Genomic DNA, 25,180 nt, shown 5'->3' with positions numbered 1-25,180 from the left:
AAGTTGGATTCTATCGTTTCCATGAATTCCTTATGTGTATCTTGCATTGGATCTGTGCAGGGCCACAAAATTCCCCAGGCAAATTCTTCGCGTCAGGCGATTGGTAGTGGCATCAACAATCACGTGCCAAAATCATTGTCGAAGGTAACGCCGACCCTCGAATTGCTGCTTATTTTGTTGGTGCTCTATTCGTACTCATTTTCATAGTGCGGTTCACCAGGACACCATTTACTGTCTTCTTGTAGCCTGTAGGATGCATCCAAAAGCCATCTACTGCCACGCAGCAGTTCAATTCCGACGAGAAAGAGAAAAACGAAGGATACAGAAAAGATCCAGCATCCATGGGGCGACATTGCAAGGACTCGGCAATTGCGAGCCCATCACAGGCCTGTGCTTTCGTCGGCTCTGCTGGTGAAAATCCATCCTCAACACCGCCTTCTGCGTTGGCCTTTCTTCATTCGAGTCAATCAAAGTGGTCGGGTTCCCGAATCTCCAGGAGTTGATGATAGGATGATGATCTAATTAGAAGTAATTACAATAGAGTGCGCTCGTGATTGTGAAATTGAATGGGATGATTGATTGCAAGTCTTTGAATTGATCTTGTGACGCCCTGAAAATTAGACTCTATATTCGGAGACTGAGTTCAATAAAAAGGATTATTATTGAATTTTAGTCGGTGCAAAATTTCCGATCGCAAGGATATAAGTGACGAATTTTGGACGAGTCCCGATTTGTTGTTCGATTTCGATTAGGTCTCGAAATCTTAGTCGTCGCGTTTTAGGATCTATTTCCTTGCTCTCAAGCCTAATTTCGATGGAGTCTGATTTGTGAAAAGACTAAAATGATTTTCTATCGATTGGGCCAAATGCTCGACCAGTCATATATTACCTGTTTTTCAAAAAGGCCTGCAGGTGTTTATACAAATAGGACAGAAATCTTAAAGGGTGACGAGACAAGTGGTGTCCCATCACCACCAAACCCCTCACATCAGCTCACTCTCTCTCCTCTCTCTCTTTGCCGGCCCCCTCCCCCACGTGCTTTCTCCCTTTTTCCCCCTCTCTCTCTCTCTCTCTCTCTCTCTCTTCTCCTCTGCCGCACAACAGTCCCCCCCACCCCTCCTGTTCACCTTCTTCTTCTTCTTCTTCTTCTTCTTCTTCTTCCCCCTGCAACTCACGAGACCAGCCCCTCCGCCCTCACCTTGCCCAACCACCACGCCATCCCGTCACCGCCACCGTCCACCAGCTCATCCACCAGTCATCGGTCCTCCGCGCGCCATCAGCGACCAGGCCCGTCGACCCCGACCTCTGTCCCGAGCCCGCGAGGCTAACTCGGCCGCAAGACCTCACGACCCCCAGATCTGTGGACCCGAAGCCCTGCTGACCCGCGACCTCCTACTTTCCGCCTCAGCCGCGTCGTCCCGAGCTCACCTTGTCGCCGGCCGCGAGCTAGCCGGAGCCGCTTGCCCTCCGGCGTGACGCCTCGCCACCGTGAGCCGCCGAAACCCCCAAATCCGGCACCTCAGTCGAGTCCCTACGCCACCCTCAACCTTCTCAGTCGCGAGCCCGGGTCCTCGACGCCTATCCGACTCAGATCCGAGCCGTTTCGCCGAAATTACTGTTCGGTGAACAGTATCATGAACAGTGCGTGGTGAACAGTGCAGTGAATAGTACCCCGCGAACAGTACAGTGAATAGTATTCGGTGAACAGTACCGCCGCGGTCGTGAACAGTAATTCCGCGCGTGAACAGTATTTTTCGACACCGGCCTCGAAGTTCGTGCCCGACCCGACATCAACCGCCGTTGTTGTGAGTCGACTTCTAAACCCCGATTAGGGCGCTAATTGCGCTTAGTTAGTGTAATTAGCGGTAATTAGTTTTTGTAATTATAATAATTAGCTTAATATGGTGTTTAGGTAGCCTAATCGTGGTCGGTTAAATAGAGATTGGGTTTAAGTTAAATGACCACGATTAATTAAGTCAATTTGCTAGTTGGGATGTCTGCGGCTATTTGGTAGTAGATCGGATCGATTGTTTGGGCGGCGATCGCCGGTGCGTGATCGCGAGCGAGCGATAAGACAAGGCCGAGTGGACTCTTGATTGGTGGTTGGCTTGGAATTTCGATGGTTTAATTATAAATTTTGATTGACTTTTATCGTTAGATTATTGAAAGATATTGGCTGATTGTCCCGATTGCGTGTCCGGATGCTTGGTTTTGCGTGTTAGATGTTTTGAACGAAAATTGTGGGTGTCGGTCCCATGTTTCCGGATGCAAAGTCTGGTGGACAATTTGTGCATCCATGCGAACCGAGTGAAAGCAAATTGCATATTTTTAGCATGAAAACGGCATGGTGCCGAGTCTTTATCATGAATGCATGAGCATCCTAATAAGTCTAAAGATAAGAATTTGACCGATTGTTGTCGGATGCGATTGAGTGGTCACTTAATGGTTGTTCCCGACATGATCGTGCCGTGTCGACCGGAATTACACGACTTGTTAGATGCACGTCTTTCCGTGTCGTCGGATTGAGCGGATGCTGGTCGCGGCTTGTGACGGACCGACGCTTCTTTTGGGAATGCCTGCTATGACGTGCCGTGTCGATCGGAATTACACCGGCATAGCGATCGCCGTCGCCGAAGTAATGGGACGATGCCTGGGTCTTGCCGTAGAGCACCAATCGTCTAGTGTGCTAGGCACCAACCGTCTAGTGTGCTGGGCCATGTGGTCTCATCTGTTAATAATTGGACTTCGTGTGGTGTCCCATGTGTGCAAGTTGATGTGATGCCTTGCCGCTTATCTGTCTGTCGTGATTGTTGATTGGAGTCAAGCATTGCATTATGCGTGGCTCAAGACCGGTAAGTTTGCATGTGGTTAGAAATATTTGCTCTTGGATGATACAACCGTTTGTTAGGAATTCTGAGTGAATCAACGCCCTAACCGGGCTTAGGCGTTGACTTCGCCGAGATTTATTTCTCACCCAGTCGTAGGCTAACATTTTCGGGTCCCGAGTGATGGAACCCCATGGATGCCAAGATTTGGCTCATGGATTAGTCTTTTGAAGTAGATGAAGGTTTAATCTTAGTACCTTTGTTTTGAGATTCTCAAGAGCCGCCCCGAAGTGTGGGGTTGTATGTGACTACCGTAGCTCAGTAGGGTTATAGTTCATCTACTTTTGGTTAATGAATGAAAAAGTCTTTTGAATGAACGATCGTTGAGCCGTCCTAATATACTATCCCCGCTGTTTGTAATTATTTGGGAGTGTGGCACGTTCCGCATGCGTTTTAAGTACGTAGGTCGATAGCCTACCCGGGACGCTATCATCTATGACCCGTGGCGAATTGGTAGGGATGTCGCGAACTCGAGAGTCGGGGCGTGACGGATCCGGTGCTCGGAGTACGGAACTTTTCGTCCATCCTTCTCTTCTCCTCTTCGTATTCTATCCACTTCCCTCACATCGTTTGATTGAAAATCCCGATTCATGGTGATGGCTCAACTCGTCCGAACGGAAGTTTGGTCGAAGCATTGAAAAGGAATATTAAGAAATATGAAAATAAATAAATAAGTTAAAGGTGCCTAAGTAGAAACCCTTTTTAATTAGATGAAATGTGCGATTATTCCACTCATGTTCCACTGATGTTCCTAAAAGGATTGATTTACAAAGATGTTATTAGGGACCAATTAGATATGTTGAAACATTACATATGTTGGCTAATAAAAAATGCAAACCGGTCAATGAGGCGTCGGACAAATTGATAAGATGCTTGGGCCATAGAAAGTTAAACCGATGAGGTCTCGGATTCGACTCCCAACGACCACGTCTTGGAGGACTTACCCGGTGATATTGGCAAAAACTCCCATCACCTCGAGGATTAGTCCCTTGCACGTGAGAAACGTCGGTTTAAAAAAAAAATGCAAACCGGTTGAAAATGATTTAAAATACTATTAGAATGATAAAAGAAAAGTTAGAGGTACCTACTTAATAAACATTAAGTCGTACATTTATTCTAAAAGAAAAAAAAAAGTGTAATTTTTTCACTTATCTAACATTGATGCAAACATTAACTGCGGAATATAGGTTTTGCTCGTATCTGCTCATCTGCGGGTAATTTAGGTCATGTTCTGTCCCGTTAAAGAGGAATATTACTAAGTCCAGTGAACCCACTTTGGAGTTTGGAGGCACTTTTCTCACTTGTCCAAGGTTCAAATTTAGGGGGCTCTCTGAGGAACACTAGGTTTCCTTGATGCTTGTCTGTCTATGCATGGAATTGGTCGCAGAATTTTGTGTATTCTCACTGTCAAAACAATGATAGCGTTTCAGTTGTTTTGGATGTCTTGGAAATGTAAACCGACCTCACTTAAAGTTTCCTTCGCTTGTTTCGTGGAAGGCTGGCATAAGAGCAATCATTTAGATTGTGCAAGCGTTTGATGTTTACATTTTCTTTATTCTGATTCTGCATGTTTCACGGTTTGTCCCCTTAATTTGTCAGATTGAACATCACGTGGTAGTCAGATTTTTACTTCATTTGCGTTCCTGATATTCATTTCCGCATCAATAAACCAAATACGAATTAATTAATGCGAGGCACGAGGCAGAATTGTGTCAAGTTTTGAGGTAAAGTGGATTGTCATATGTGACGAACACTATATAAACATTTTCCCAATTGTTGATATATGCATTTTGTTGGTATGTATCGATATTTTTTACATGTTATTTATATGTGTTAGCACTGTTGTCACTTATGATGTTGATAATGTTGTAATTAACTTATTTTATTTCTATAAATGTGTTGGACCTATGTATATGCTTAACTATTTTTTTTTTGTAAAATTTCACATTTAAAAATTTGGAAAATGCTTAAAGTCAAACGTAGCAACATGAAAGTTTATACAGTTAGAATTTAGGAAGTGTGCATACATGATAGAAACATTAGAAAAGTCGAGTTTTATACATACCACAATCTTGTTCAGTTTGTTTTCATCTAGAATATGGATATATTTATCCAGTGCTATATTCTTTAGAAAAAAAGGTTGGCTCAATTTTTTTAATGACTAAGGTAAAACTCAGAACTATTTTTATTATCCTTATTTGATAATGAATGGTTGTCAAAAGTAAGAGTAAACACATGAATAAAAACGCAATTGATCACTCATTTCCAAAAATATATCAAATTGAATATACTATTAAGTTAATAGGAAATAAAACAAGCCATATTTAAGATGTCTATAACTGGCAAAATTTGTTATTGTTTAAATTGAGTGATTTCTTTGTTTATTTCAATAATTTATCGTACTAAACTAAAATAAAATCAATAAGTTACCAATTGATTTATTTTTATAATAGCATATGCTTTTTTCCAGCAAGAAAATGACACTAATGATCCCCGAAATTTGGTTCAATCTTCGAACTTTCAATCTTTTCAATGTAGTCTTTGAACTTTAGCTTATTGTGCAATGTCATTCCTAAATTTTTAATTTGTTTAATGTAATCCATAAACTAGTGACAAATGTTCACAATAATCCATGGATAATATGAAAATCACACAAACGGAAAGACTACACCGAACATTTACCAATAGTTCAGGGATTAAATTGATCAAATTAATAGTCTAAGGATGGTGTTGTGGATAGTACCAAATTTTAGGAAATATGGATAACATTGAATAAATTAAAATTTCAAGAATAACATTGCACATTTGACGAAAATTCAATTAGGAGTATGCATGATCCGAGCCGGTCCGGTCTCGATATGGAACAGGGGATCGGACCGGTGGTGCCGGTCCCCAAATTTTTGAGAACAAGGACCGGACCAGGACCGAACCGAACCGGACAAAGCGGTCCGGTTCAGGTCCCAGCCTAGTGGGACTGCTAAAATCTAACCCTTGAAATACAATATGCTTCGATTGTATGTTACTTTACAATCTATACCCCCAGTTGAATAAAAAAACACGTTGGTCTAGTTTTCTCACCTTCATAATGAAGGCGTGTCCTCACATAACGGTAGGTTTAACAATGGAGATATATAAATGACAGAATCGAAAAAATTTAGCTGGCGAAGACATACTAATAGTGATGTTGTTCACTAAACGGATTTCACATCCAAGTAGTGTACAAAAATAAAATACAGGATTACTCATTGAAATGAACAACGTAAATGCATAAACAAGAAGAAATTGCTACCATTATATTGAATGAACCGATTGAATCATTTCTTTCCGAAAAGAACATGCCAGCGTATACTCACCACACAATATACTAGAAAAGACCATAATAAATAGGATATACCGCATTCATAACATTGAGGGGTTGTTCGAGTTTCAAGAATGTACAACCTAACAATGGAAATAGCTCGAGAAATGAACATTGAAAACAAATGAAAACTTCATTTTTTTAATTGTATATATCTATATATATATAATTATATATATTATGGGTAGTCCGGTCCGCGCGGTTCGGGCCGGTCCCATCTACCTGGAACCGAGGATCAAACCGCCCAATCACCGGTTCCATTTATTGGGACCGGGGACCGGATCACCCCCCTCAAGGACCGGACCAATGCGCTCGGTCCGGGCCGGCCGGGTCCAGTTTGCTCACCCCTAAATTCAATAACTATTTGAGCTATTATTCCTTTTTCAATTCTACTTTGTCTTTATATGAATTTCTATGAATCATAATGCGACCCGTTCTAAATTATTATTAGTTCCTAAGTCTTTTCACTCTATGTTTTCTGCAAATTCCATGAAAATGGATTTAAGAACTACTCAACTATGAAACATCAAAAAATTCATGTTATGAATGTACATATTTTATTCATTGATTATTTACTTTCATTGTAACCTTAAAATGACAAAAACACAATTTATTATATTTTAAAATTTCTGTGATTTTTTTCAAATGAATTGAATTTATTTATTCTGTATAATGTTTCTATATTTCTTGAATGAAATCCGTTGAACAAATTAATCCATTACATTGTTGATAGTTTCCCGACCAAACAACATATATCTTTAGCTTTTGTTAATTGAATTCTTAATTTAAATAGACCGCTTCGTACACTGAATAAAATTACTTAGTTCAAATCAGTTAAAATTCCAGAGTTTCTCAAATCCTTAATTTCTGCTGATCTGTAAACCAATTTATTTAAAATTCATCTTGATTTAATATATTTTCTTGTAGGAAATACTCTTCGTTTAGATTAATAGAGATTTAATAGCAAAAGAGATATATACGTGCGCTCGCATGTGCATACTATTTTCTTAATTACTATTTTTGATTTTTCAGCTATTGAACTCATTGTGACTTTTTTTTTTTGGTCGGAGCTCGTTGCGAGCTTATGTTGAGCGAATTTGACATTAGCAAGAACGGCCACATAACCCCGTAATATATGTATGTATTATGATTATATGACGCACATATGATATTTGGTCTTTTCATTATTCAATTTACTCAGTATTTTGATTAAGTAAAATGTTTTGTCCAGAGAAGGATTAACCAAAACGTTTGGATGGCCAGTTAGAAAATTCACAAAAAAATCGTTGCGAGTAAGTATTAATTCTCTCGAAAAGTAGAGGGCTTTGGTCACCGTCACCCATCGTTAAAAGAAATTATAAAAATCATTTCTTTTACTCTCTCTCTCTCTCTCTCTCTCAAAAGCTTAAAAAAAAAAAAAACTGGCTTTTCCTAATTGCTGGTGCAGATCTGTACCCTCTCCGATTTCCAGGAATCTCCCACTTCTTTTCACTCGCTCACCTTTCTCCTCCTCTTAATCGGAAATAGTTTAACCCACCTCAAAACATGGCATCGAGGTCGGGTACTCATATCGAACCAGCTCGATGAAATTAGGGTAAACGGTTGAATATTCAAATAAGAGTTTTTGCCTCTCTTGACGCTCTGCAGAGCTTTGCCTCCGCGACGTCATCCGCCTGCCACCGTCCGACGAGCATTCTGGTATGTCCCTCTGGGACAGATTTGATGGTGGTGGCCAGTGGCGGCGTCGGAGGGGGAGGGTGATGCAGGACTGGCAGGTGGCAGTGGAGATGGTGGTGGCGAGAGAGATGGGGGAGAGGAGGGAAGAGAAAAAAAAAGAAGAAAGAAAAACAAAAAAAGAATAAAAAGAAAGTAAAAAATAAAAAAGTAGAAAAAAAGTTAAAATAAAGAAAATATGTCTTCTGATCAGATTTTTATTTTCATTTTAAATTTTTATTTGAGAAAATAATGAGATTTTATATTTTTATTTAAATTTTTTTCTAAAATCAAATATGAAGCCATTTTTTTCTTTCGTCCTTATCCCCCTCGCGTCTGTCACCCACTGCCACCTCTCTTTTCCAGTCCTCGTGGACCCGACGTCTCTCTCTCTATCTCCGGGCTCACTAATCACGCGCCCACGCGCACGGGCACTCGGTCGTGGTACACACGACCACACGCGCGACTTAACCAAATATTGTACTCGCTTGTAGATTGGGTCCAAGAGAAGTCTCTGTGAAAAGGAATCCATGGCGACTCCATCGACCCCGCGATACTATGAATCGGGTCGGACGATGACCCTGCACTGCACATCCGTCCAGCAAAAAGAGAGTGCGGAAATTATCGCCAACCTTACCTTTAATTGAAAATTCGTTGGTGGGGGGAATATGCTTTACCGACTAAGGGGCATATTCGAAAGAATATAAAAAAGAAAGAATTATCTGATTGGCCGGTGGGGTCTCCCAAGGAGCCTTTGAAAATTACCAAAATGGTTTGAAAAAGTCGTGGGACACCTCCAGCTAATGAGAACGTTAGGTGGGAAATGGACAGATAACATTTGATACTCATCTGCCTCGTACATGCCTGAAACTCTCTCAGCTCATTTCTTAGCTTTTAGCCCACGCCACGCCACGCCACGCCAAAACCCTCTCTTCGGTGTGGGGAGTGATCTGGATCGCAATTAGCTTCCTTAGCTATGGCATACTCAGAGGCCGGATCAAGCAGCGACGCTGCTAGAGCAGAAGGAATCGATTATGGAGTGTACTTGAGTTTCAGATTTCGGGACACTGGTTTTGGATTCACAGACTTCCTCTGTCACAGCTTGGTGGACGTTGTAGTCCGCGTGTTCGGGCTAAACGGGGACCTCGGCGTCGGCGAAATTGATGACGAACTTCTGCGTGCTATCGATAGCTCTGTTCTCTACATGCCCATATTGTCTCAGAATTATGCTCGCAGGAGTTGGTGCCTTCGTGAGCTCGCCCGCCTAGTAGACAACGTGTCTAAGTCACAGGGTCAGAAAAGCATCCTTCCCATTTTTTTTGGCGTGGAACCTCATGACGTTAAACTCAAGACTCCACTCTATAGCGATGCTTTACTGGAACACGAGACGAGGTTTCCCGATGAAGTCGAGGCTTGGAGAGCGGCTCTTGCAGAAGTAGGTCAAATCAAGGGATGGATCGTGAAAGAGGACCAATGGTAAAATTCTTTTATGAGCCTTACGTAGTCCTTCTTATTTTGTCTTAGCGGTTACAAGCGTTACCCTGTCCAAATGATCTCATTTATTCTAATTTTTCTAACCGGGAAAGATTGAATACTACCTCCAATCCCTGCTCTCATTCATCTTTACATTCTCTTGCTTTTAGGCAATTTTTTCCTCTTCACTGTCTCGTAAGGCTACGAAATATTCAATGGCACTCCATTTGGGTTTATCATTTGGGGTGATTACTAAAATCAACTTGAGATTCTGGATTCGTATCATTTTCCATTTTCCACTTTGTTTTTTTTATATGGACAAGGAAGTCCACCATATGTTGGCAAATTCCAAAGCTGCCACTTATCTTAACATACTGCTATACTTTTGGCGCTGGGAAATAGTTACAGCCTTCAGGATTATATTTTTATTCACCCAGCTGCAGTGTTCAATGAATGATGTTGCATTCGGTCCACATTCTATGGGTTCATTATTCTCTCCTATTGCGAATGCTGAAATCTTTTCTAGGCTTAGCTATAGATGCCGAAATTTTTGTTTATTCATGATGTAATTGTAGCCACTCGGTAACTTTGGTCTTCGGGAGAACGAATACTATAGTGTTCAGAAATTTCTATAACCATATGTGAAACATATCAAGTGAATTCCAGTAAGTTAAGATTTTGACAATCCCACATGTGATGCGTGGTTATGAAATTGATCTAGTCAACTCATAAGAGCGCTTTTGTACATTGCAGGCATGCAGCAATTATAAAATCGATTGTTCGCGAGGTTTGGGAGAAGCTACAAATAAAACAAACATTGGTGACGGAACATTTAATTGGACTTGATGATCGGATAAAAGACTTGACAGAGTTATTAGATGTCGACCATCCCGACGTGCGGCTTATTGGAATTCATGGAATGGGCGGCATCGGTAAAACAACTGTCGCCAAAGTCATCTTTAATCAACTATGCCCTCACTTTGGAAAATGTTGTAGCTTCCTTGAGGGCGTTCGTGAAAGGTCGACCGAGGAGGGCATAGTCCTGTTGCAGAAGAAATTACTTTCCGACATTGTTGGTTATCGACATGCGAAAAGAATCAACAATAGTGAAGAAAGAATGAGGATGATCGGAGAAACACTCTTTAATAAGAAGGTCCTTCCGGTTCTTGATGATGTTGATGAGAAAGAGTCCATTAAGAATCTATTAGCAAATTTCAAATTACATAAAGGATCTAGGATAATCATTACAACAAGAAATAGAGCTATTTTGCAAGTTGAGGGATTTGAAGGTCAAATGTCTCTGTATGAGATGCAAACAATGAATAGTGGTCTTGCGCTTAAGCTTTTTTGTTGGCATGCCTTTTCTAGAGGCTTTCCTCCGGACAAGTATCGTGAGTCGTCAAGGGAAATTGTCTCATTTATGGGAGGGCTTCCTTTGGTCATTAAAGCGATAGGTTCATCCCTTTTCGGGAAAGATAGAAAATTTTGGCAAGAGACATTAGATAAGTTAAGGAAAGTACCAGAAGAAAATATTGCAAAGAAGTTGCGCATTAGCTATGACAGCCTAGGCAATGATCATCAAGAAATTTTCCTTGATATAGCATGTTTCTTTTTCAATGGGAATAAGACGGATGCAATTTACATGTGGGACACTTGTCGGTTTCGTCCCCTAAGAGGCATTAAAGACCTTATTGAGAGGGGCTTGATGAAGGTATTGGACGATAATAAGTTCTGGATGCACGATCAATTAAAATCATTGGGAAGGCAAATTGTTCGTGAAGAGAGTCTTGAGGACCTTGGAAAGCAGAGTAGGTTATGGATTGCAGAAGAGGCCCTTGCAATCATAAGAACTAAAGAGGTAAGCGAGCAACATCTCATTTTCAAATAGTAGTAGTTTATCCTGGCATTAAGGATTACTTTTTTTTGTTTAGGACCTTTATCATTTTTTCCCTTCCCATTCGAATTGTGAAACATAGCAGTTTGAAGTTGACAAACTTCTTCACATCATTGCAAAATTTCACTTGTAGATAAAGCACAAGGTTGAAGCGCTTGAGATAGATGGATTGGATGACTCCATAGAGATTACAAATGAAGAGTTGGAAAGGTTACCAAATTTAAGATTCCTCGAATTACGCAATGGAACTTTTGCTGGGGACTTTGCGAAGTGTCCTTCACAGTTGAGATGGATTTCTTGGTGTAAACCTCATCAGGATTTTAGGGCAAACAATATGTATTTGGATCATCTAGTTGTTTTTAAACTTGACAAGAGTGGCTTCACGGATGACTCAAAAGCATGGGACTTGTTCAAGGTAAATGACATGTTTTAATTCTACTCTAATAGTCAAAATGTGTACCATGCAATAAATCTTACACTGGACATGCCATTCATTTTTACAGAGGGCATGGAATTTGAAAGTTCTATCTCTTACCGAGTGTAAAGGCATAACGACTATCCCGGACTTCTCTAAATGCTTGTGCTTAGAGAAGTTGACTCTTGCACGCTGCAACAAATTGAAAAGAATTGAAAGTTTCATTGGAGATCTACGTTCGTTGATTGAGTTGGAGATTGAAGGGTGCGAGGATCTTACGGATTTGCCCGAAGAAATTGGGGCACTAGTGGAGCTCAAGCACTTCTCATTGTCGGGATGTATAAGGTTGAGAGAACTTCCAGGTTCAATTCAGAATTTGACATCATTGACGGAGTTAGACTTATCAGGTATGTGCGTTGCCGAACTTCCAAACTCCATTAGAAAATTAAAATCCAAATAATTGTATTCTGAAACTTGAGAATTTTTCTTTTGACAGGCACGAGAATAAGGGAACTTCCCAACTCCATTGGAAAGTTAAAATCACTACCCATCTTGCGTTCTGCGGTAAAATCACAAGTTGCGGTACTTGAATGCATCCATTGGTTTTTCAGCATGCATAGCCATGAAGCAAAAACTGTGTTACACATTTGTTTGTTGTTTTGCCGGTGCATGCACAAGTGCTGGGCTTGACTAGTTGATTTCACGATTTTAGCAGACTGCGTTACGGGAGATTTCACGTCTTTTCCTAATAAAAGACTTGCAAATTAAATTAATGGTCATTAATTATGTCAGGATATGACTTTTTCACATGTGAAAATGTTATTTCACTGAAAAGCGCAAGTCATTACGAAAAGAGACACTAGTTAATTTAGAAGCAAATTACTTTAGATTAAGAAAGAATACGACGGCATACAGACTTTCATGAACTGATTTGAAACAATGTATCCAGGATTATGGATTTATCATTAGAAAAGTTAAGAATGAGAACTCTTTTGAAGTTCATAAACCGCAAAACACCATTACAAAATAAGTACTAACATTAAGGCAGGAAAACAGAAAAATACGCTTTGGCCCTCATATTATTTGCGACTCTTTGTTTTGGTCAATGTACCTTACTTTTTTCATCTTAAGCTCTCGACAAGTATTTCCTTTTTCCCTTCGATTTCGTCCTCCGATGACTTCCTTATGTATGGGTATTCAATAAACAAACGATTTGCTGACATGCAGGTGCCATCTAAGCTATGGTGTTGTGTTCATTTCCTGCAGGTTTTGCATCAGAAAGTCATCGAAGGGATGATTTTGGGGAAAAAAAAGATCGATTAGGGGCATAAATGAGTGCAAGAAATGGGACCAAAATGAAATATCACGAAGATACGAGGAGCAAAATTATATCATTCCCTAAAAAGATTCAAAGTTTTTCCACCGTAGTAGCATGTTTTACCTCATTCCCACTAGTCGTCTTTTATCCTTAAATATGGATGCCAATCACTCGCCCACATGCCAATCTTTTTCAGTTCTTTCTCGATTGTTAATCTTTGTCAACTTGTGCTTGTCTCATGAAAATATGTAAGTGCCAATGGTAACAGGCAGCACATGAATTGATCGAGAAATTTGCAGAAATCTGTAGCGACTCGATGATAGTCTCAATTGATAATTGACATTCAATTTACCGATATAAGTCTCTGCATGTTTTTGCATCAAGTAGAAAAAATTTGATGACAAATGACAAGTGAATATCTTGTAACTATGTGTGGAACTGAAGTAATGTTATAAGAAAGAGACTGATCCGAAGATGATTGTTCTTTTCTCCGTCTATGATACTACTTTGGTGAAAAATTCTGTTTTTCTTGCAGAGAATAGAGGAATTGGAAGTTGAATATGGACCGCCACCATCAGCATCTGACATGGGAATCTCAGATACTGATTACAGAATTGCATCTTTTCAGAATGTAGTTGGATTAGATGATCATGCAAAAGAAATCACCGACTTACTGGAGATGGAAGTCGATGATGAGGTGCGCATAATTGGAATCCATGGAACTGATGGAATTGGCAAGACGACTGTCGCCAAGGCTGTATATGACCTCATCTCTTCTTGTTTCGACAATCGTAGCTTTCTCGCAGAGGTCAGAGAAACTGAACAAGATGCTACTGGCATTCAGTTTTTGCAAACTAAGTTGATTCGTGATATCCTTGAACGGGATCGTGATGATCCTTCTTTTGGTGAAAGAATAGAAGATTTCCTGGATATATTTCGTGAAAGAAAAGTTCTAATAGTCATCGATGACGTGGAAGAGCAATCCCTTCTCCATGCTATTGTAGGAGAACAGCTTCACTGGTTTGGTCCAGGTAGTCGAATAATTGTGACTTCTGAAAATGAGGAAATTCTCAAAGAGTATGATCCCGAGAAGGCTCGTACGTACCTGGTTAGTGCATTGGATGATGGTCAAGCTTTTGAACTCTTCTGCAAGCATGCATTCAGGATGCAATCTTCCATACGTGAATTTGATGGGCTCGCAAACCGCATTGTTAATGCTACCGAGAAACTACCATTAGCAGTTGAAGTTGTCGGTTCCTTTTTGAGGGGTAAATCAATTCAAGAATGGGCAAAGATGGAGAAGTCAATGAAAGAGCGCACCAGGAGTTCTGGAAAGACTACGGTCGGCCCGGAAGAGATACTGGATATATGTTACAGAGAATTAGATCAAAAGCAAAAAGATATATTTCTGGACATAGCAGGCTTTATCTCTGGTGTGGATGCTCGAATTGCTTCATATATGTGGCCCAATGATGATCTTCCATCTTCTGGTTGCATTCTGATGCCCCTGGCAAAAACTGGAGAAAACAATGAATTGCAGATGCACAGATTGCTAAGATGCATCGGCAAAGGAATTTGTAAGCAAGAGGAGTCTCAAGACCCAAGATCCAGAAGATTTTGCACACAGGATATGATTCTAAAGGCAATGAACAGGGAGATGGTACGATCTTTTCATTCGGTTCGTTACATGCAAAAACAAAGACATTGAGATGCGGGCTACATCTTCTTCTTTTTTCCCATATTTTCTTGAGAAATCATATCATATTATGTGCACTTTAGCATGTAGGGCAAGGGAATATCCTTTTTTTATTTTCCGGATGGGTATCTGGGTTTATAGCTTCTGATGATTATGTTACTTCGTCAAATGTAGGGAATGGGAAATGTTGAAGCTCTCTGCTTTGACTTCGCAGCTGGAGATTTTCAGAGCATGCCAAAAATAAGGTTTCTCAAGTTGGACAATGCCAAATTTTCCGGAAATTTTGCAGGGGCATTTGCTAGTTTAAGGTGGCTCTGTTGGCAAAGGTGTCCTCCGGAATTTGATGCAGAAAATCTCGTGTTAAGAGAGTTGGCCATTCTTGAGCTCCCTTGGGGCAAAATCACGGAAGACTGGGGAGGCTGGAGTAAAATCAAGGTGGTTTAGTATTTGGTTGTTTAATATTTGCTTCCTTGAATTATACATTTGCGAATTGACCGACCTTGTGTATATTTTCTGTTTTGGCTTTGCAGATGGAGAAATTGAAAGTCTTGAACCTCACCGGGTGTTCCGACTTACTGTTCACTCCCGACTTCTCTGGTTGCCAAGATTTGGAAATCCTGATTCTTGAAGGCTGTTCTCGTTTGGTGAAGCTGGATCCTTCGATTCGCCATTTGAAACGTTTAGTCTCCCTGAATTTGAAGTCCTGCTCCCGATTGAACTCGTTGCCAGTGGAAATCAATGGTATGACGGCTCTGAAAGAGCTTTTCATTGACGGGACTTCTGTACGGGAGATCCCCATCTCCATAGGCAATTTGAAGAAACTCGAAATTCTCAGTGGCTTCCAGTGCTTCCCATTGACTCACCTGCCCAGATCAATTTGTTACCTGACTGCTCTCTCCGAACTCTTACTTGATGGTGCTGAAATTACTAAGCTCCCAAGCTCATTGGGGGACCGGCTTAAGCTAAGACGCTTGTCGTTGAGGAATTGCCGTTATTTGGAGGAACTTCCAGATTCTATTGGTAAAATGGGGAGCTCGTTAGAGGAGTTGGATATATCAGCGACCTGTATCTCTGAACTACCCAGTTCAATAAGAAATCTGGAAAGCTTGAAAGTGCTGAGAATGGATTATTCTTTCATAAGAGCATTTCCTGGGGAGATTGGGAATCTAACCAAGCTCGACGAGCTACATGCTTCCTGGTGTCGGAGTTTGAAGGGGGCCGTGCCTCGTGATATTAAGAGGCTACATCATCTGAGCTCATTGACACTGGGGCATTCCAGTATTTCTATTCTACCCTCTGAAATATCTGCCCTCTCTAGTCTCCACACCCTTGATTTACTTCAGTGCAATGAGATTGAAGTGTTGCCGCAGCTTCCCTCTTCTCTAATTCGTCTCCGCGTGAGTTCTACAAGGATGAAATCCATTCCCATTCTTAAGGATTTGAAGGAATTGGAGGAGCTGTGCCTAAGCGATGAGGACCCGAAGGAACGCCGACCTCCCTCAGAACAGCCGATGCCAGAATCCAATGTGCAACATCCCTCGCGTAAATGGTTTTCAAGACTCTGGAACCTAAAGTTTCTCCAAACACAAAGGATTGACAAACAATCCTTCTCAATAGCGTTTCCTAAACTGAGGAAACTAGAATTGTCTCTTTCACAAATTATTAAGCTGAAGTTCAGGCCCACGGACATTCCTCAGCTCAAAACGCTAATCCTTTCCAGTCTCAGCCTTGGAAAAGTATCAGAGCTTCCCGGGACTTTGTCAGTTCTATCAATTCATGGTTGTTCATCGTTGAGAAGATTGCCAACCGTCCAGGCCTTAAACAACTTATCAGTGTTCGAGCTCTATGACTCTGCAATAGAAAAGATTAAAGGGCTTGAAGGGCTTGAAACCCTGAGGAGGCTCAATATATCAAACTGCAACATACAAAATCTCAATGGGATTGACCAGTTAACCTCACTGAGAAATTTGATTCTATCCGACTGTGATGACCTCAGTTGACCTGATCTTTCAAACTTGCAGTCGCTGAAAGTTTTGGAGATCAGACGATGCAAAATGATCCGTCAAATTGAAGGCCTAGAGAAATTAACGTCTCTGCAAAAGCTGATTATCAGTGAATGTCCGGCTGAGAACTCGGTGCCCGTACAGAACGCGTTGAAGCATGTAATGGCACGTTCTATGGTTACGTGATGCTGGACTCTCTTCGGTTTTAACTGATAGCTGTACATGGCATCCACCCTGTTAAGGGAAGACGGGAGCAACCTGCGGAAAAACTTAATGGAGAAACAGGAATAAGCGAAGAAGGCAAATTTATTGGAGTCAATTTCAAGCTTGACTCCATTGAAGTCCCTTTAAAGATAAGTCGAGGCCAAATCAACTGCCGTGAACAAAAAGCAGTCGCTCCAAGTGATCATGCAGGGCAGCCCTCGCCGGCCCTTGGCGAGGGTGGTCTCTTCCAAAAAGAAAATTGTGCACCGGTTGAATTTCTCCTCAAATTTCAGGTGGTAAAATCTTTTAAGGTACCAACAGAGTTCTCATTCTTTATTTACCTACGGGACAAGTTTGTTTTTAGTTAGCATGTGTCTCCTCACTCCTAGATCAAGTTTATGAATTCCTCCGCCAAAATCAACGCTGTCATAGGCTTATCCGGAAGAAAAGGATGTTTTGCATCCTTCGACACGAGCGACATTGTTAACTTTTTGATAGTTTTTCATTAAATGCTGGTCATATTTTCTGGTATTCTTTCTAATTATATGTAGTGTTTTACTTATAAACAATTCGTGCATTTCATAATAATATTAGCCAAAAAAAAAATTCAATATTGCATAAGCTGGCATATTGCACTTTGCATGGACTCGCATTTGTATACCTGATTTTGTATGCCCCTCATCATATAATTTTAAAATTCGTCCAAACAATAACCACCCTCTAATCACCCATTTTGCTTCTCATTTTAACATCATTCACCCTTTTAACTTGTCCTCATAAGTTGGTGATTATACAGGGAAATATTGGACAAGCAAATGAGGCTTTTTTTTTTCAGGTGTACCGCACAGAAAACAATGGCTTCTTAAATTTGAACCGAATCAGTCAAGATGGGATCTCCTTGGCCGGCCACACACCTCTAAATCCAAGGGGTTAAATGAAATAGGAGCTATGGAAAGAGTACAATGGCTTTTTATTGTGTCATGTTAGGTTGATTTCCTTGTCGCATGTTCATATTTGTGTTGATACTTGATATGCCTTAAATGTTGGAATTAGAGTTCGTTGTCTCCATTTTGCAATGAACCCTTTTGCACGAGACATTCAAGCCTAATCCTTATGTGATTTACTTAGGTTGTTGTGTGATGTGCCCTCATTCAGAACGGACCTTGGTCTGGATTGGGTGTGCTTGGCCTCCCTTGGATGTTACTTTGGGTCATTGATGCCTATGCGTTAGCGTGAGGTGCCCGTTTGGATTAATTGTTGTCGAATCTCCATCACATTAACATGATTTGCATATTCTTTGGGCGTGGTTTACATATGGCACATGAAAGGAGAACATGACAATGATAAACTGTAGAGCCCATAAATTGCAGAAGGCAGATTGCTTACAGATTGGCAGAGAGTTTTTAATGGGGTGTTATCTATTCCCACTTTTTTCTTTTTTTCCTTTTTCTACTCGCCTTCTACTCTTTCCATAGCTTCTATTTAATTTAGCGAGTACATTTTTATTGTTGGAACTTTTTTTGGGACTTGTATGGTTGGAACTTAGACGTGGGTTCCGTACTGGTTATAAGAGAACGAGAGCATGGACTGTTAAAACTGTTTTCTCCGTGAGCATATCCTCTATTTGCAGATTTGTCTCTATGCAGAACTCAGGAGTTGGGAACGTCTTTTGCCATTTTTTAAGTGTGATAGATACCCATATTTTGTCACCTGGTGTACTGAGTGTTTAGGACAGAATAACAAAAAATCATCTCCCGTAGTTATGCTCTCTGCCTGCTTTAATTTTCGATACGCGTGTGGCTTCGTCGGTTGCGAAGCATTCGGCGGGGAAAACTATCATAAAATAGCTAAATCTGTTGGGAACTTTTTTTTTTTTTGCCAATTAAATTATAAACTTTTTGCATTTGTATCAATTCAATCTATTTGGCTTGCCAACGCTAACGTGAATAATTTTAAACAATACTTTAATATCTTAAATTTTTTATTATTTTTTATTTCCTGATTTTTCGTTTCTTCTCTTTCGGTTTGTTTTATTTCTTTCCACTGGACGGTGGGTTGTGGCCTGTGAGGGTTGCCAAAGCTCATCAGCCATTGACACCTAAATTTTGATTTTTTTTTCAAATCATGCGTTTTACGTAAAAATGAGAATTAGTTTTAGTTCTTGCCAAAAAATAATTAGTTGAGTTTTCATGCATAGCATAATTTAGTTTAGCATGTATTGCATTTTGCATTTTTATTTGGTCCGACGGTAGAGGACTTGAGCTTAATTTGTCGGGTGATTTGGACTTGAATTGACCGGAAAAAAAAATTGTGTAGAAAATTCAAGGACGAAATTGGGATTATTCTAAGCGTAATTGAGAAAAAGGCTTTAATTAAAATTTTCAATTATTATGTGCCAAAAATTTCAGTCAAATTAATGTAATTGGACCTTTCGGGACTTAATTGATCACATATTTTGATCCTGGGTCTGTTTTGCAAGATTTAGAAAACTTAGGCCGCTAGCTTGCAAGGCTTTTCTCTATAAATAGAGCTCTTTGTCCAGGGTTTGAGATCATCAACTCTCATTTAGAAGAATTTGAGATCACAGAGAGAAAAGCACGAGAGAGATATTGTGGTTCCCCATCCCTCAACCTTGTCGTTTCTCTGCCAACGAAGTAGTCCCCGCGGAGGTCCCCGCTACGTCTCGCCTTGACAGACCACGGTTGAGCCCCTTGTTCGTATCCACGCACCATCATCGCCGACAACGTTTCTTTGGAGGATTAGTGAGGGTGAGGCCTTGAAGGGATAAATCTGCCATCCGAAGAGCAGCCCGTATCCTCCCTCGTGTCCACGCCTCCAAGACCTTGGGCTGCGTTTGGTCGTCGGGATTTCCGATCGGGATAGGATTGGATAGGATAGGATAAGAAATCTAGGGATTTGGCCATATTCTATCCATCATTTGGTGAACTACGGATTTAAAGTCGGATATTCTCATATCCTATCATATCCTGTATTTGGTAGAAATTGTATATCAATATAAATGACATATATGCCCTACGTGATGCTCATGAAATATTTCGATCTTATTACTATAAAAATAATGTTCTCATACACCCAAAAAAAAAAACTTGAAAATATACACATGTTATTAGATTTTCAAACCTCTTTGCAAAAAAAATAAATAAAATGAAAATAGAAACAAATGAGAGAAGAAAGTTAGCTTTTATATGACGGATAAGAGAAATCCTATCCAACCTTATCCTACCCCCTCCCCTAGGATTTTTTTATCCGGGTTATATCCCCCTATATCCGACATTATACTATCCGGGACACCTACCAAACACGGGATAGGATAAAACATATCTTATCCCGAGTTTTATACGGACGACCAAACGCAGCCTTGGTGTCTTTGTGTAATATGCAGATGACATCCGGCCTTGTATTTGGCTTTGTGATGCCATGAGGTCTGTTGACCATTTGACTGGTCAAAAAGAAAAAAAAAGAGAAAAAAGAAAGGGAGTCACCGCCTCAAATAATAGTGCTTGGCCGAGATTATAAAAAGGAGCAAGTGCTTCATTCACTCATGAAAACAGGAAGAGGAAAACGCAAAGAGAAGAAGAAGAATAAAGATAGAAATAAATTCATTTTGGTCAAGAATCAAGCCGAATCAATTGCGTTTTTCAGCATCTAGTAAGTATTCGAGCCTCTTGTTAGTAATAGTTTCGAAGTTATGCCATATAGTTGAAGTTTTACGCTTACGCGTTACGGATAGTTTAGATTGTGCGATTCGGATAAGCGTTTTATTAACACATAGGAATAGTTTGATTAGCGAATGAGCTTAACTTAGTCGATTCATAGCTACGGTAGCATTTTTGCTTGATTGTGATACCAGTTTTCGCTAAATTGATAGGATTCGAGTTCGTGGGCCTTAATTAGCTTTCGAGGTTTGAATTAGGCTATATCAGGTGAGTGGTGCTTATCTCTTTTATGAATTTATAAAGTCATAACTTGAAGGTGGTACGGATCCGATATATATTATGAACACTAAAGGCATATTTGTTGCATAAAAATTCTAGATTGAGCATTTATCGTGTTTTGATACTTACGAACCACTTCAGAAATGTGTTACGAAATGAATTGTGAAATATGTGTTTCGATTTGTGAACCTGGTTTATCCGAAATGGTTGTGAGTTGTATTCCGATTTATGAAATGGATTCTAGATTGGTTTGTGGATTATTAGTAAATGTCGGTTTGATGCTCATTATGGCCATGAACCCGGTTAAGGGTTTTTGGGTATGCATACCGGTTTGAGGATATCCTTTGGGGTTGAACCACCGGGCGATAATAGGTAGAGACCTTACCAAGGGAGAATCTTGGTCGCCTTGTCACTAGGCGTTATGTTGTGATTGTGGTTTCATATGAGCAAGAGATTGGTCAAGGAATGGACCGCTAATATTTGGTTTGATGGAGATTGATGAATGGACTTAACCATTGATTTAATGAAATATTTCTTATATATATATATATATATATATATATATATATATATCGTTAAGCTAAAGTGACATTATTCATTTTATGTGAATTATAGTTTTGATATTATTATATGTGCATAGTGAGTGCTCGATCCGCTTAGAAGAAATATGTACTACTCACTGAAATGTGGTTGCTCATTCCATTCCTTTTACATGTTTTCGGGCTCTATAGTCAATGGCAAGTAGAACGAGAGTGCAAACGTTGGGGGCTTTTGGGAGTTAGATTTTGGGTATGACCTAAGGAAAGTTGTATACATATATGTTGTTAGTCGTCGGATTTAACCGAGTAGTGATATGTAAATATCTTTGAGGATTGTAGAAACTCTGATGGAGGAGCCAACTTTATGTTTAAACAGATGTCTATATGTATATATAGTTGGATATATATATATATATTTGATATCAAGCTTATGTTGATTTCTATATGAGGCTGCGTCCTTTAGGTATGTGGACGGCCGTGTCATTTTCCTGTTCATTTAAACACAGTGGTGTGACACTTTGATGTTGGGTGTCCATTGAAGGACCACTCCCAGAGGGCCATCTCGTGCAAAGGAGGGAATTTTTCTACACAGATTTCTCAACTCTCCAACGTGCTTCTGGTGGTCCCATCCTTGCCTCGTCAGCCACCTCAGGCTTCACCGAGAGTACCTCATCGCAGTCCAAGTGTTGGCCGTTCGACACCCTCGAGCGATTGGTCCAAAGAATTGAGGTTCGATCCGCAAGATTTGGTGCAAATTCAATTTAGGAAAGCAATATTCCGAAGGTACATCTAAAAATTATCATCTTGCCTAATTTAATTATTCTGCATATATTGCATTACATAAAGTGGATTTGTTTTTTCAAAATACAAGTTGATTAGGAATTTTTTCCTAATCCGCAACTTGTCACATAATCGAGGAGGTCTATCTTTAAGATTATTGATGGAATACTCGATCAGACAAGAATTTGAGTTCAATCGTTAAGCGTAGGATTACGAATTAAATTGACTCAAATATTCGCGAAATATTTTGAAATATTCACTTTTTTGATTGACATATTTAATTTCCTAGTTTGACTTGATTTGTTTAATTGTCATATTTTTTTTAGAATATATCTGTCGCATGATTTAATCTCGAAAATTATAAAAGATTTACATTTATTCGTTTTCATATTTAAAAATTGCATATCTCAAAAATAGCATCATGTAGATAATTGCATATCTAATATATATATTTTTTTAAGTGTTTAGGTTAGATTGCATTTTAGGATAGACATTGCATGTTTAAAAAGAATTTTATGTTTAAAATAATCTATCTTAATATATTAGGATTTAGGTCAATTTAAACTCTAAAATATGCAAGTAAATATTGTTTTAGCATAGTTCTATTTTAGGAAATAAATTCATTCTAAAAAAAATATCATCTATGCCACATCATCTATGTCATGTCATCTTTGCCATGTCATATTAGGTTGCATATTAGCCTAAATCGCATATTAGATTGCATGTCTAGGTTTAATTAATTTACATGTCACGTAATTAATTAATTAAGCCATGGTCTCACTTAGACATCCATTTAATTTAATTTGCATGTTATCTAGCTTAGTCTTGCATTTAATTCATGTCATTGCATCCTAGAATAATTTCACGCATTGCATATAGTAAAGTTTTTCATGCATTCATATAAAAGCCAAAAATAAAATAATAATTTTGTGTGGCGCATGCTTCCTTGATCATATTAATCTTTGGATGTTTAATTAATTGATTTGTGTACCCGCATGATAACCTTTGTTAATGACTTAGCTTAAAATCAATTAATGTTGCCTTCTCAAATTATTTTTCATGAAATAAAATGGTATCAAAAGGGAGTTAGAGTAATTTAGCGTAATTAAGTCCTCGGACTTAGGATCTCCGATTCGTAGAAGTAATTTAGTTCTCCCACTAATGTACTTAGGTTTCTAATCGACTTACCAAAAACGATTAGTGGCGACTCCAATTTAAAAATCTTTGCATGTTAATCACATTGAACCATAAGTTGCAATTTGGTATGGATTTGAGAGAGTCCAACTTAGGTTAGTTAGACAATTAACTTGATAATCTATTGGCCTGATATTTTCTGAATTTTTAGGTTGCGACAACTGGGTGATGCCATTGTGACCATGGGCAAAGGTAGCCTTGCTCGCGACCGACGAGGCCATGGCCGCCTTTGTCCGTCGTCGGTGAGGCGATGGCAAGCTGCCCTCGCCGATAAGGTGGCCTCACTCACGGCTGTACCTCACAAACCCGCACCATCGCGAGGCACGGTTGTCGGGAAAGGCAACCATGGCGAGGTTGCCCTCTACCGGTGGCTAGCGAGCTTTGGCGATGACAACGTCGGCAATGCAAAGTCGGCGCCAGCTAGTCAAATAGACCGAATTGACACAAATGCAAAAGGTTTACTACTTTATTGGCAAAAAAAAAAAATTTATGACTTAATTGATACAATTGCAATAAGTTTAAAATTTTTTTGTTAAGTTTCCCGCATCCATTGAATCAGTGTAATAGATTGTGCAAGAATAGCTGGGCTTGGTGGCGGTATATATTTTCCAAAGTTCATCGAAATTGGTTCGCCTTTTCTTGATTGAGTCCAAACATGTTCATTTATTTGATATTTCTTGGCGAAGCCGCATCACCTGTCATAGAAGTTAACAACTTAGCGTTACGAATGTCGTTAAATTGGTTATATGCCAATTAAACTTTTTTGGGGAAACAACATGTACCATTTAAATTTTCTTCTATAACTTTTAGAAGTCAATGGTAACGTCTCTTTCGTTGATTTGCTAATCTTCATTTTTAACGTTTTATGAGACTCATTTATTATAAACACGTGCTATTAGCTTTTTCTGATGATGGAGTTTTTAATACTTAAATTTCAAGTATTCGTTAGGTATACTTTATTGGGAGATTTATTCAAGGCTTATTCTAAACAATATAATAATCAAACTACTTGAAAATTTTATTAAAAATGTCCATAATACTTAGTTCAAATTTTGTTCTCATCAATCATAAAGAGATATAAATTATCTTCACAAACTGCAAAATGATAGAAAACGATCAAGTATATGCGGATCGATAATAGTATGGAGTTCTACTCCGAGCTGTTAAATGAATTATGCATGAAGGAAGACATAGTGAAACACCGCAATAATGCCAATGAACCATGAAAAATCCAAACTGGTACAACCGTGATAAATTTAGCCTCAACTATTTTATTGACCACGTAAAACCTCAAACCGATACACATATCCCGAACAAATTTTTTTTACCACGAAAAAAATTCTAAACTAGTACATATGTAACAAATTTACTCTTCATTAATTGGGTTAATATCACGAAAAATCCCAAACCGATACACCTATGACAAACAAAGGGTAAAACCCCAAAACTAGTACACTTGTTAACCGTCACGTGTCATCCAACTCAGCAATTTGTGGTTAGATTTAACAAAAATCAATAGATGATAAATTTATCATAAATGTATCGGTTTGGGGTAAATTGATCGTTAGTGCATCAATTTAGGATTTTTCGTGGTAAAAAAATAATTTATGATAAATTTGTCACGGATGTATCAATTTAGGGTTTTCCGCGTTATTAACCTTTTGTTTTATAGTGTTGATGCAGAGTTCGAACTCTGAAGAAATGGATCTGCAGTTGTAGTAGAAAAATAGTTCCTAACCACCGTTGTGGGTGT

The 25,180-nt window shown here is 39.4% G+C and overlaps 3 protein-coding genes across 8 annotated transcripts in view; all 3 read left to right on the top strand.

Moving 5' to 3' along the window:
• The window catches only part of LOC115736118 (disease resistance protein L6-like), a 41,619-nt gene extending 30,059 nt beyond the window's left edge, over window positions 1-11,560 (top strand). Inside the window, exon 3 of the mRNA XM_048277603.1 lies at window positions 11,456-11,560. The gene's annotated coding sequence lies outside the window, so the exon portion shown is untranslated. The remainder of the gene's footprint in view (window positions 1-11,455) is intronic.
• LOC115736061 (disease resistance protein RPV1-like) overlaps window positions 1-25,180 on the top strand; it is a 38,925-nt gene that overhangs the window by 4,207 nt on the left and 9,538 nt on the right. Inside the window, exons 6-7 of one of the 6 annotated variants that reach the window (XM_030667563.2) lie at window positions 61-144; window positions 253-599. The exons of 4 other annotated variants lie outside the window; for them this stretch is intronic. The gene's annotated coding sequence lies outside the window, so the exon portion shown is untranslated. Of the gene's footprint in view, window positions 1-60; window positions 145-245; window positions 600-25,180 lie in introns of those variants that run through there. One more of the 6 variants, XM_030667562.2, reaches the window with a different exon arrangement.
• LOC125314688 (disease resistance protein RUN1-like) lies at window positions 13,610-17,499 on the top strand. Its single transcript, XM_048277579.1, has 5 exons — window positions 13,610-13,644; window positions 13,693-14,715; window positions 14,926-15,186; window positions 15,282-16,487; window positions 16,652-17,499. Exons 1-5 carry the CDS (start codon window positions 13,642-13,644, stop codon window positions 16,694-16,696), a joined length of 2,538 nt encoding a protein of 845 aa, XP_048133536.1. The 5' UTR covers window positions 13,610-13,641; the 3' UTR covers window positions 16,697-17,499.

Source organism: Rhodamnia argentea, chromosome 4 (assembly GCF_020921035.1).
Source record: "Rhodamnia argentea isolate NSW1041297 chromosome 4, ASM2092103v1, whole genome shotgun sequence".
NCBI classification, from domain to species: Eukaryota; Viridiplantae; Streptophyta; class Magnoliopsida; order Myrtales; family Myrtaceae; genus Rhodamnia; species Rhodamnia argentea.
Note: the sequence above shows the minus strand (reverse complement) of the source record. Positions and strands in the feature narration are given on the sequence as shown.

Bases quoted from the DNA above. Each gene is read 5' to 3' on its own strand.
- LOC125314688 (XM_048277579.1), top strand. The intron at 14,716-14,925 runs GTACGATCTTTT...CGTCAAATGTAG, and splicing joins AGGCAATGAACAGGGAGATG to GGAATGGGAAATGTTGAAGC. The intron at 16,488-16,651 runs GTATCAGAGCTT...AACCCTGAGGAG, and splicing joins CCAGTCTCAGCCTTGGAAAA to GCTCAATATATCAAACTGCA.